This window comes from Notolepis coatsorum, assembly GCF_963971535.1.
Source record: "Notolepis coatsorum genome assembly, chromosome: 4".
In the NCBI taxonomy this organism is placed as follows: Eukaryota; Metazoa; Chordata; class Actinopteri; order Aulopiformes; family Paralepididae; genus Notolepis; species Notolepis coatsorum.
In genome coordinates, this window is record NC_140168.1 from 89,097,793 (window position 1) to 89,110,579 (window position 12,787).

General features: G+C 45.1%; 1 protein-coding gene across 1 annotated transcript in view; it reads right to left on the bottom strand.

Moving 5' to 3' along the window:
• tax1bp1a (Tax1 (human T-cell leukemia virus type I) binding protein 1a) overlaps positions 1-12,787 on the bottom strand; it is a gene marked incomplete at both ends in the record, with an annotated part of 133,568 nt that overhangs the window by 85,749 nt on the left and 35,032 nt on the right. Inside the window, 2 exons of the mRNA XM_084312023.1 lie at positions 3,572-3,730; positions 6,063-6,262. Coding sequence (XP_084168149.1) covers positions 3,572-3,730; positions 6,063-6,262 — 359 coding nt within the window. The remainder of the gene's footprint in view (positions 1-3,571; positions 3,731-6,062; positions 6,263-12,787) is intronic.

The following is a 12,787-nucleotide window of genomic DNA, read 5'->3' on the forward strand; positions in this document are numbered from 1 at the left end:
CCACCCATCAGTTTCCCACCCCCTAATATGGCCAATGTGTATTAGTACGGACGGCCAGCTAAACTGAAAGCAATGTGGAGCGCTGGGCTCGAACAGGCAAGCCCAGCGTCTCAGTCATTTGTGGCGAGCGCCTTGCCCACTACGCCACGTAGCCGCCCTTGTGTTAATGTAGTGTTAATGTAGTATTCATGTAGTATTAATGTAGTATTAATGTAGTGTTAATGTAGTGTTAATGTAGAATTAATGTAGTGTTAATGTAGTATTAATGTAGTATGCATGCAGTATTAGTGTAGTATGCATGCAGTATTGGTGTAGTATTAATGTAGTGTTCACGTAGTATTCATGTAGTGTTAATGTAGTGCTAATGTAGTATTAATGTAGTATTAATGTAGTATTCATGTAGTATTATTGTAGTATTAATGTAGTATTCATGTAGTATTAATGTAGTGTTCACGTAGTATTCATGTAGTGTTAATGTAGTATTCATGTAGCATTATTGTAGTATTAATGTAGTATTCATGTAGTATTAACGCAGTGTTCATGTAGTATTATTGTAGTATTAATGTAGTATTAATGTATTGTTCATGCAGTATTAATGCAGTGTTGATGTAGTGTTAATGTAGTATTTCTGTAGTATTAATGTAGTATTAATGTAGTGTTAATGTAGTGTTAATGTAGTATTCATGTAATGTTAATGTAGTATTCATGCAGTATTCATGCAGTATTCATGTAGTATTAATGTAGTGTTCATGTAGTGTTAATGTAGTGGTAATGTAGCATTAATGTAGTATTCATGTAGTATTAATGTAGTGTGCATGTAGTATTAATGTAGTGTTAATGTAGTGTTCATGTAGTATTAATGTAGTATTCATGTAGTGTTCATGTAGTATTCATGTAGTATTCATGTAGTGTTCATGTAGTGTTCATGTAGTATTAATGTAGTATTAATGTAGTGTGCATGTAGTGTGCATGTAGTGTTAATGTAGTATTCATGTAGTATTCATGTAGTCTTCATGTAGTATTCATGTAGTGTTAATGTAGTATTCATGTAGTGTTAATGTAGTATTCATGTAGTGTTCATGTAGTGTTCATGTAGTATTAATGTAGTGTGCATGTAGTGTGCATGTAGTGTTAATGTAGTATTCATGTAGTATTCATGTAGTCTTCATGTAGTATTCATGTAGTGTTAATGTAGTATTCATGTAGTGTTAATGTAGTATTAATGTAGTATTAATGTAGTGTTAATGTAGTGTTAATGTAGTATTCATGTAGTATTAATGTAGTATTACTGTAGTGTTCATGTAGTATTAATGTAGTGTTCATGTAGTATTAATGTATTATTCATGTAGTGTTAATGTAGTATTCATGTAGTGTTAATGTAGTATTCATGTAGTATTAATGTAGTGTTCATGTAGTATTCATGTAGTATTCATGTAGTGTTAATGTAGTGTTAATGTAGTGTTAATGTAGTATTCATGTAGTATTAATGTAGTGTTAATGTAGTGTTAATGTAGTATTAATGTAGTATTCATGTAGTATTAATGTAGTGTTCATGTAGTATTATTGTAGTATTATTGTAGTATTAATGTAGTGTTCATGCAGTATTAATGTAGTGTTGATGTAGTGTGCATGCAGTATTAAGCTAGTATTCATGTAGTATTAATCTAGTATTAATGTAGTATATCTAGTATTCATGTAGTATTAATCTAGTATTCATGTAGGGCCCTATAGTTTGCTGTGATGATGAAATCACAAACAAAACCATCAAATTGAAAGCGTTGAAAAAAGATCAATAATAACAATAATTCAGTCTTGAAATGGCCAGTGAGTGTAACGTGGTAGAATGGCCAGTTTGACCTACAAGATTAAACCTGAGGATATCGCTTCCATCACAGCAAGTCAAGCACTGAGTCTAAGCGTAAGAGAGAGTAGGTGAAACGTTTCATTTGATTCAAATAGCTTGTACGAAACATTATAGAAACAAAATAGCAAATGTGACTGTGTGGTTGTGGAGGATGAGGATAGAGAAGAAGTATAGGCTTCATTCAACCTAACAATCATAACCATAATTTCCATAAGAATTATGTGTGTGTGCGTGCATGTGTGTGTATGTGTGTGTGCGTGTGTGTGTGTGCGTGCGTGCGTGTGTGCGTGTGTGTGTGAGAGAGAAATTGTGTGACCAGCAGCAGCTGTCAGGAGACTAACATGCGAGTTGTAATAAGGCATGTATCCATAATAAGGAAGGGATGAGCAGGTGAGGAGAGAGAGGGACATTTAACGCCACACCTTTCTGTCAACAAAGCCGATGGGGGGAGAGGAGGAGGAGCTACTGGCTGATGGGGGGAGGAGCTACTGGCTTGGAGAGGAGGAGCTACTGGCTGATGGGGGGAGGGGCTACTGGCTTGGAGAGGAGGAGCTACTGGCTGATGGGGGAGGAGCTACTGGCTTGGAGAGGAGGAGCTACTGGCTGATGGGGGGAGGGGCTACTGGCTGATGGGGGGGAGGAGCTACTGGCTGATGGGGGGAGGAGCTACTGGCCTGGCTGTGTGCAGCCTGTGTGCGACAAGAACCGGGTAGACACAGAGAGAACAGTGTTGTAGTCGAGTCACTAAATCTCGAGTCTGAGTCGAGTATCAAGTCCCCAGTGTTCGAGTCCGAGTCCAAGTCTGAGTCACCAAAGAAGAGCCCGAGTCGAGTCCCCAGTGTTCGAGTCTGAGTCTGAGTCCAAGTCATCGAGGTTGAGTCCACTCCACTCTGGCAGTCAAAGAGCTGACATACAAATAAAAAAAGGTCTACATTAAACATAAATGATACAGCGGTCACCGTTTCAAAGGGAGTGACACAATGAATAGCCAAACAAATGCACTAGCCACCAATATCTTATGCCAAATGAGTAGGGTTGATGATTATTAATGATTATTACAAAAGAAAATGATAAGTAACTATTTATCAATTAACAAGTCAGAGTCTGAGTCTGCACCTTCCGAGTCCGAATGCAGTCAATGCTCGAGTCCGAGTCCGAGTCGAGCCCTGAAAGTCCTGAAGATCAGTCCGAGTCCTGGACTTGAGTCCTACACCACTGCAGAGAGCAGGTTGAATACAGCCTGTCGGCATCCTGCATCCCCCCCATCCTCCACAACAGCACGGTCACATTTGCTAATTTCAAAAGATTTCGTGACAAACCCTGCTGTGTGCTTGACCTATCTCAAGCCCGCCCTATTTCCTTAATCCTCCAATCCACAGAGTCTGAGATAGGTCAATTATAGACAGTTTCCTCCCCTCCCCCACTGCTATTTACAGTACTTGTACTACTGTAGTGCCAGTGTTAGTTACGCTCTGTTACAGATGACTGAGTGATGCTAACAGTAATTAATAATGTAATCCATTGGATCGCTCTCCTGCACATTAACTTAACCAGACTACATTTGATTACCATAGGATCATTTTGCCTCCCAAATGTACAAAATTGGAGGATACAATCTCTCTCTCTCTCTCTCTCTCTCTCTCTCTCTCTCTCTCTCTCTCTCTCTCTCTCTCTCTCTCTCTCTCTCTCTCTCTCTCTCTCTCTCACCTGGTTGTGTGAGCGCAGCAGGCAGCACGTCTCTCTCTCCTGCTCTCTCTCTCTGGTCAGCCGTTTCTGCTCCTCCTGCAGCTGCCGCTTCTCCTCCTGCAGGAGGTGCATGGCCTTCAGCAGCTCCCTGCGCTCCTGCTGCACCTCCTCCACACGCTGCTGGGGGAGGGAGGGAGGAGGGAGGGAGGGGGGGAGGGAGGGGGGGGGAGGGAGGGGGGGGGCAGGGAGGGGGGAGGGAGGGAGGGGGGAGGGAGGGGGGAGGGAGGCAGGGAGAGAGGGAGGGGGGGAGGGAGGGAGGGAGAGAGGGAGGGGGGAGGGAGGCAGGGAGGCAAGGCGGGAGAGAGGGAGGGGGGAGGGAGGGCGGGGGGAGGGAGGGAGGCAGGGATGGAGAGAGGGAGGGAGGCAGGGAGGGGGGAGGGAGGGAGGGGGGGTGGGGAGGAGGGAGGGAGGCAGACTGAACTGAGTCATCTGAAAATGTGCTGATTTGTGATGTCAGAGAGACACCGCTGCATGTTAATGTGGCTCCGCGTGCTGAGACTCGTACCCACTCCACACAGTCAGCTCAAAACGGCTTAAGATCTTCAGGTAGAAAAATGCTGTTTTTGAGGACTTGATTAGAAATACAAAACAATGAATTAAAAAAAAATAGAAAATTACAGAGGTGTTCCATAAACTCACAGGAATTGTGTAAAAGTGCCCAAACAGTGAAAGAAATAGTAAAATAGTTCCCCTTTAATAATCACTATTATGGGTCCATAAAACATTTATTCAGCACTTTTGAATGCATACATTAATTCCAGACTGACTGATGAAAGATTGTACAATTTAAAAATGTTCTCTTTGCATACAACAAAATGTGCATTAAAGTCAAGTGCATTTTCTATTCTCTGTAGGATAACTACAACAAAGTGCATTCAGAACAAATTGCATTCAGAACAAAGCCAAGGTGCTTTAAAACTGCATAAAGGTCTAGGCCAGTAGATAATATATAGAAAATAAAATCTCTTTTCAAGTCTTACTGGACAAAATTAGGTTTGAGTTTTGAGCTTCCTAGTTGCCGTAGTTGATGATGTCACACTAGGACAGGGGTCAGCAACTACTATCAAAAGAGCCACTTTTCCCCCCTCCCACAAAATTAAATGCTCAGGGATTTAACAACCTATTTACCCTTAAAATGAAGATAACACAGTGTATAAGGTTTTATATATCCCCAAGCATACCCCACATTTAGCATAAAACGCCTGACAATTGCATACCCAAAGTAATTTGCGATTTATTATACTTTATACTTATAGCACACTAATTATTACAATAACATTAATGGAATTATAAAGCAACAAGACTTTTTATTGCTGTTTTTACCGGTTATAACAAAGGAAAACCTCAAACTCTTATGAAGAGGAGAAAGAATACTGGCTGTGTAGACCTATTTTTAAATAAAACACAGAAGAGGAGACAAAACACGGGTGTCTGTAGACCGACTTTGAAATAAACCCCTAAACTATTCAGGTATATTTGAGTCCTTCCCTTATTTGTGGAACATTTATAAAATAAAAAGTAGTCCACTTTGAAAAAAGACTACCATGTGTAGACCTACTTTGAAATAAAACACAGAAAAGAAGAAAAAACACTGGCATCTGTAGACCTACTTTGAAATAAAACCCTGAACTATGCAGCTCTATTTGAGTCCTTCCCTTATTTGTGGAAAATCTATCAAATAAAAAGTACATTTTTCGTTCGCTAATTTCGCATCACATATCAGGCATACAGGTAAGCCTGCATAGTTAGTCGTGAAAGCAAATTAATCTGTCCACGCTGAATTAAACCCTCTATTTTCCTCAGACTTTAATTTTTTTGGATTTATCCATGGTTAGCTTACTGGGGGGTCGGAAAATCAAGATTAGCCACTTGCAGATGGCAGGGAGAGGCGCGGGTGTGACGTATGCTCGATGCATCAAGCAATATAAAGAAACGAATAGCCAATAAATATGAAGTTATCTTTGAACCTCTGTTGTCAAGCCTCGTCAATATAACCCTCCCCCCTTTCCTCACTAATGGAACTGGTGTTGTGGAGTCACTCCGCTGTCTAGGGTACGGCTAACGTTAGCTAGCTTAGCGGCGGCTAACGCTAGTTAGCTTGGTGGCTCGCGTCAATTCAATTCAATTGAAGGTCCGAGCTGGTGTCTAATGAATTATGCGTTTTGATTACGTCATCACAACAACACGTTAGGTTAAAACGTAACCCTGTTCTTTGACATTCTGTGATATTTTTTCGGCCAAAAGCCGAAAGGGCCTTTTTATATATATATAGTTTCGGTGGCCGAATATTCGGTCACGGTGCATCCCTAGTATATCCTATATCATCTACTGGTGTCTCCTATCATCTACTGGTATCTCCTATATTATTTACTGGTGTCTCCTCTATCATCTACTGGTGTCTCCTCTATCATCTACTGGTGTCTCCTCTATCATCTACTGGTGTCTCCTCTACCTCCAGCAGACCGGTCTTAGTGGTGACCACCAGGATGTCCGAGTTGCTGTCGTCCTCGGTAAGAGTCAGCAGCAGCTCCTCCCCCTCGGTGGGTGTGGCCGAGCGGAACAGGAAAGGCGTGCTGGCCCCTCTGATGTCACCGGTGTAGGTAACGTAGCAGAACTGGTAGAATTCCCCGTCGGACTTGGGAACGTAGTAGCCTGCGGAACGAGAGAGAGAGATGGAGGCGTGGGGCTCATTTCAGGACTCGTGTGTAAACAGAATGATTTAACCCTTTCATTACCACACTACAGAAGGTTAACCCTTTCACTACCACACTACAGACGGTTAACCGTGGAATCTGTAATGCCTTCAAAATAGTGACCTATTCAGACGCACCCCCCTCGCGCATCCTAAAGGAAGTACCTGACCCTGTCCTCCTCGCATTATTACCTCTACTAAGCGCCTGCCTCAGCACTGGATGTGTCCCGGCTGCCTTCAAGCATGCTGTGGTCCAGCCCCGGATAAAGAAGCCCAACCTCGATCCCTCTGTCTTTGCCAATTTTAGACCCATCTCACAATTACCATTTTTATCAAAAATCCTGCAGCGTATAGTCTACATACAGTTACAATCATTCCTTGAACACAACAACATCCATGATAAATTCCAATCTGGCTTTAAACCATGACACAGCACTGAAATGGCCCTCCTCTGTGTCTTAAACGAACTGATTTCAGCTGCTGATGCAGGTAACTCATCCCTACTACTACTCCTTGACCTCACAGCCACCTTTGATACGGTAGATCACCACATCCTCTTAGCTCGCCTCGAGCATTACGTAGGCCTTAGGGGCCCCGTCTTAGACTGGTTCCGGTCCTACTTAAGTAATAGGACCTTCTCTGTCCAACTTGGTTACTTCACTTCCTCTGTGGCCCCCCTCACCTGCGGGGTGCCCCAAGGCTTGATATTGGGTCCCACTCTCTTCCTCCTATATATACTCCCCCTAGGCCAGATCTTGGCAAAACATAACATCTTATTCCATTGCTTCGCCGATGACGTGCAGGTCTACCTCCCCTTAAAACCCACCCAAGGGAAAACATCAATAACACCACTACTTGACTGCCTGGCAGAAATCAAGTGCTGGATGTCTGAAAACTCCCTGACATTAAATGAAGGGAAAACCGAGGTCATTGTTTTTAATAGTGCCCCCCCGACCCCCCTCATTGACGCACTTGGTCCCCTGCGTCCAAACCTCTCCACCTCCGTCAGGAACCTCGGGGTCATCTTCGACAGCAATTTTAAATTTGACAAACAGGTCAGCGCCGTAGTCAAAAACAGTTTTTACCACCTTAGACTCCTGGTGAAGACAAAGGCATGCCTCTCCCAAAGTAACCTAGAGACAGTGATACATGCCTTTGTCACCACTCGCCTCGACTACTGCAATGCCCTTTACACGGGCATCGACAAATCCTTGCTTCGCCGCCTACAACTGCTGCAGAACGCAGCCGCGCGCCTCCTCACCAAAACAAAAAAACATGAACATATCAGCCCAGTTTTGGCCTCGCTCCACTGGCTGCCTGTCCGCTTTAGGATCGATTTTAAATTAGCCCTAAATGTTTTTAAATCACTAAATGGCACGGCTCCTCCCTATCTGTCCGAACTCCTGCACCGCCACACCCCCCACCGATCCCTCAGATCAGCTGACCAGCTGCTACTGGTGGTGCCTAGAACTAGGCTCAAGACTAGGGGAGACAGAGCTTTCTCCACCGCAGCGCCTAGACTGTGGAACAGCCTCCCCCTCAGCATATGGACCGCCCAGACCGCGCAGGCTTTTAAATCACTTTTAAAAACCTACCTGTTCTCCTTGGCCTTCCCCCCCACTTAATCACCACTAGACCCCTGGCCCTTCTATCCTCTTTGTTTTACTGTGTCCTACCTGTTTTTATTACTTTCATTGCTTTACTATGTTTTTAATCTTATATCTTGCATCATATTATTTTGTTTTTATTACTTTCATTGCTTTATTATGTTTTTAATCTTATATCTTGCATCACATTATTTGTTTTTATCAACCTGCCTGTGAAGCACTTTGGTGCCAGCTGCCGCTGCCTGGAAATGTGCTATATAAATAAAATTTACTTGACTTGACTTGACCTCTAGGCAAAACAACCCGGCTTGGTATCGCACTGTGAGTTGAGTGGGGATAGGGGGAGGGGTTGAGTGTGGATAGGGGGAGGGGTTGAGTGTGGATAGGGGGAGGAGTTGAGTGGGGATAGGGGGAGGGGTTGAGTGGGGATAGGGGGAGGGGTTGAGTGTGGATAGGGGGAGGGGTTGTGTGTGGATAGGGGGAGGGGCTGAGTGGGGATAGGGGGAGGAGTTGAGTGGGGATAGGGGGAGGGGTTGAGTGGGGATAGGGGTTGAGTGTGGATAGGGGGAGGGGTTGAGTGGGGATAGGGGAGGGGTTGAGTGGGGATAGGTGGAGGGGTTGAGTGGGGATAGATTCAAGATTCAAGAGTTTTATTTGTCACATATATACCACGGCATACAGTGAAATGCGGGTGGCCATGCCCGCTTCGATTGTGCAATAATAAAAAAAACATGTAATAAAATTTGATTGAGGGGGGCGTGGCTAGGCGAGCAATGGAGTAATACGCTGTTTGTTCTCGCTCCCGTCGAGCCTCTACTTTTTGTTATTTTATCTTAATTTAATAAGCTTACGGATTTACAAAACGTAGTGAATCTTACTCAGGGTACATTTGTTCAAACCGATGGTCATTTTTTACACGGACAGATGGCATCAAACCTACGCAAATACGGATTCGTCCCGACTACAAGTAGGCCTGAAAAAGCCTCGACTTCCATTTCTGGGCCACCACCGTCCACACCGTCAAAGATGTCCGGCGTGGATACCACAGCCTTAAAGGCGGAGATTCTCCTCGCGCTGAAATCGGAACTCGCAGAGATAATACAATCGGAATTGAAAGGTGCACTTTCCAAAGAGTTCGACCTTATCAGAAATTATTTGAAAGTGATGAAGGAGGAATAGCGAAGCTGTGTGTGAACATGAACAAAATGGAGGCTGCGGTTAAAGACGTGGAGGGTGGTCTCTCGAGGTGGTAACGCTATAAACCACAGTCGAAGACTTAAAGACAGAGGTGACCGGTCTCAGGGGAAAGTGTGATGACATGGAAGGAAGAATGAGGAGGTGTAATGTAAGGATACTCGGAGTGGCTGAGACGGATGGCTCAAGTTCCACGGCGTCGATCTCAAAACTACTGAAAGACGTGCTACAAGTGGATGATGAAGTGCTGGTAGACCACTCGCACAGAACACTGGGGCCGAAGAGGACAGACAGGAAGCCCCGTGCTATCGTGGCTAAACTCCACTATTACCAGGACTGTGTCGAGGTGTTGAGCCGGGCGCGCGCTCTGGCTCCATTACAGGTCAACGGAATGTCTATTGCAATCTTCCCCGACTATGCCACGGGCGTCGCGAAGGCCAGGGCTGCGTTTACGGAGGTGAGGAAGCTACTACGCGGTCGTGAAGGCACCCGGTACGGCATTCTTTTTCCAGCCCGACTTCGCATCACGCACGGGGGAAAAGAAAAAGAGTTCATCGATGCAGGTGAAGCAATGAGCTACGTCAGAAAGAACATTGTACACGCTGCAGCGGGTGAGACCACATAGAAAGAGAGATGTATCAATGTGTACGTGCTGCTTATGATATGCAGGTGATGTGAACAATGTATCATATTAACTTCAACAGGACAATATATGTATAGAGGCTACTGTAATGTCTACTGTGTGATCATCTATGTGTAGCATCATCTGCCTAGCATTGAGAGGACGCCACTGGACACCATTTACCAAGCTAAGTGACTCACCAATCTCCAGCAAATTCATTGCCCTATACTTATGATGTACAGGTGATGTGAACAGTGTATAATTTTGGCCCCAATAGGACAATGTGTGTATACACATACAGACATAAATATGTACACACATGCTCACACCTATGATGACACAAGTGCTCGCACACCTAATGGATGCACTATCTAGAGATTCTAGGCGTACCACACACACGTGGGCGCATACTACGTGCATGCACAGACACACATGTAGACACACATACACGTTTATACATTATACAGATACGGGGGCACGGACCCACACACTCACGCCTACACACCCATACGTTTACACCTTGGCTGTGTCCGATACATCCATACACACACACACATACATACATACATAGGTTCACGTGCACGCAAATGCACGAACACTGAAGGGCATATGCCCAGGTACATGGACACACGCATGGACACACGCACACTCCCACACCTCTTCCGATTTATTTTATTTTATATCACCCAATCAGGCACCCTTTTTTGTGTTTAACGGGGCATGTTGGTTGCCCTTGCTCGGGAGTAAGATGTTCTGCCTTATTTCAGGGCCTGCTTGATGTGAGGTTGTTAATGTTAATATATTATTGTTATGCTTACCGTTTACCGTTGCCACCTATATTACCCTACCTGGTTGGGTGTATCCCACTGGACAGCTGAAGACCTTATATAATACCAAGATCTGAGTAAAAACTTTTACTCTTACTTTTCTTTTCTTTCTCTTTATTATTTTCTTTTACCTAAGGGGCTCGACGGGGGCCTGAGCGGCTGGCTCCATAGGTAGAACACCTCCAACACAAGCACATTATGTGTGGATTAGTTTCTGAAGGGTATTTTGGGCACCTTGTTTTTTTATAGGTGTCAGGGGGGGGACTTGTGTTAGTTAATTCAACATGCTTAACTGATCAGACGTTTGTTTTGCTTTTCACCTGCAGTTGTGCTGAGCTCTCTCTAGGTTCCAGATGCATGGCCTCTCTCATCTACTATGATCGACACGGGTGATACCATGGGGCTGGAAGGGTGCTCTGTCAATTTCGTGAGTTGGAATGTTAAATCACTCAACCACCCAGTAAAGCGTAAGAAGGTACTTACACATTTAAAACAACTCAATGCAGACATAGCGTTTTTACAGGAGACGCATTTAAAAACTGCGGACCATGCTCGACTGGGGGGAGGGTGGGTGGGACAGATGTATCACTCCAACTTCCACACAAAGGCCAGAGGAGCAGCCATTTTGATAGATAAAAACACGCCATTTACTATGTCAAGTGTAGAGGCCGACCCTGCAGGGCGCTATATTATAGTGGTGGGGAAACTGCATTCATTTCCGGTCATTTTGGCTAATATCTACGCACCAAACTGGGACAACCCTTCGTTCTTCACCAGCCTTTTTTCTCGCCTACCGGATATGACCTCGCACCATTTCATCCTTGGCGGCGACATGAATTGTGCACTCTCCGGTGCTGGACCGTAGCTCGCCCAGGAAGGCCCCCCAGTCCAGCTCGGCCCGCGCAATCCGGCGCTTTCTTAAATCATATGGGGTAGCTGACGTGTGGCGGTTTCGTAATCCTACATCCAGAGGATACTCCTTTTTTTCCCCGGTCCATAATACCTTCTCGCGCATAGACAGCTTCCTCCTGGATAAGAGACTCCTTCCCCTCGTAACCAAATGCGAATACGGAGCGATAGTTATCTCAGACCATGGTCCCTTAGTTATGAAAATGAGTATCCCGAATACACGGCTCAGCCACCGCCAGTGGAGACTCAACCCGTTGCTCCTGTCGGAGGAAGCCTTCACAAGCTTCATCACCTCGGAAATTACATTATTTCTCGACATTAAGACTCCGGGAATGTCTTCTTTAACCATTTGGGAATCACTGAAGGCGTACTTAAGGGGACAGGTGATCTCATATTGCGCCAACCAAAAGAAGATAAACACGGCACGCAACTGACAGACGAGATTTTGGAGCTAGATAGACTACATAGCCACTCGCCATCAACCGACACGTTGAAAAAACGTATATCGCTGCAAACTGAGTTTGACCTCCTGTCAACGCGACAGGCTGAGTACCTCATTACTAAAACGCGACAGGGGTACTATGAACATGGGGAGAAGGCCAGACGGATACTTGCCCATCAGCTGCGACAAAGAACTGCCAACCAGTCCATCCCCACTATCAACGACGAGCGGGGCTCAAAAGCCACTGACAACCTTAAAATTAATAAAAGCTTTAAAACTTTCTACCAATCGTTATACACCTCGGACTCGCAAGTGGGGCCCTCCACGCTAGACGATTTCTATAGGACCCTCCGCGTCCCGACAGTCGACCCAGAGAGGGCCGCAGATCTGGAGGAGGAATTTACGATTGGGGAGATTACGTCAGCGATTAGATCTATGCAGAGTGGCAAGTCCCCGGGGCCAGACGGTTACCCTACAGACTTCTACAAAAAATGCTCAACCCAGCTGGCCCCACTGCTGCTAGCCGTATTTGACGAATCATTCTCAACAATTTCTCTTCCTCCAACCATGCGCCAAGCGGTTATCTCCTTAATCCTTAAGAAAGACAAGAACCCCCTGGAATGCGGCTTGTTCCGTCCAATTTCCCTCCTTAACGCCGATGTCAAGGTTCTCGCTAAGGTTCTGGCCCGTCGTCTGGAGGGGGTTCTCCCCTCAATAATCTCGCCGGACCAAACAGGCTTCATCAAGAATCGGTACTCTCTTTAATATCAGACGCCTCCTAAATATCCTGTATAGCCCCTCTCCACCCGGAACACCTGAGGTGGTCCTCTCCCTTGATGCGCAAATCCCTTTGATCGGGTGGAGTGGGACTATCTTTTTCACGC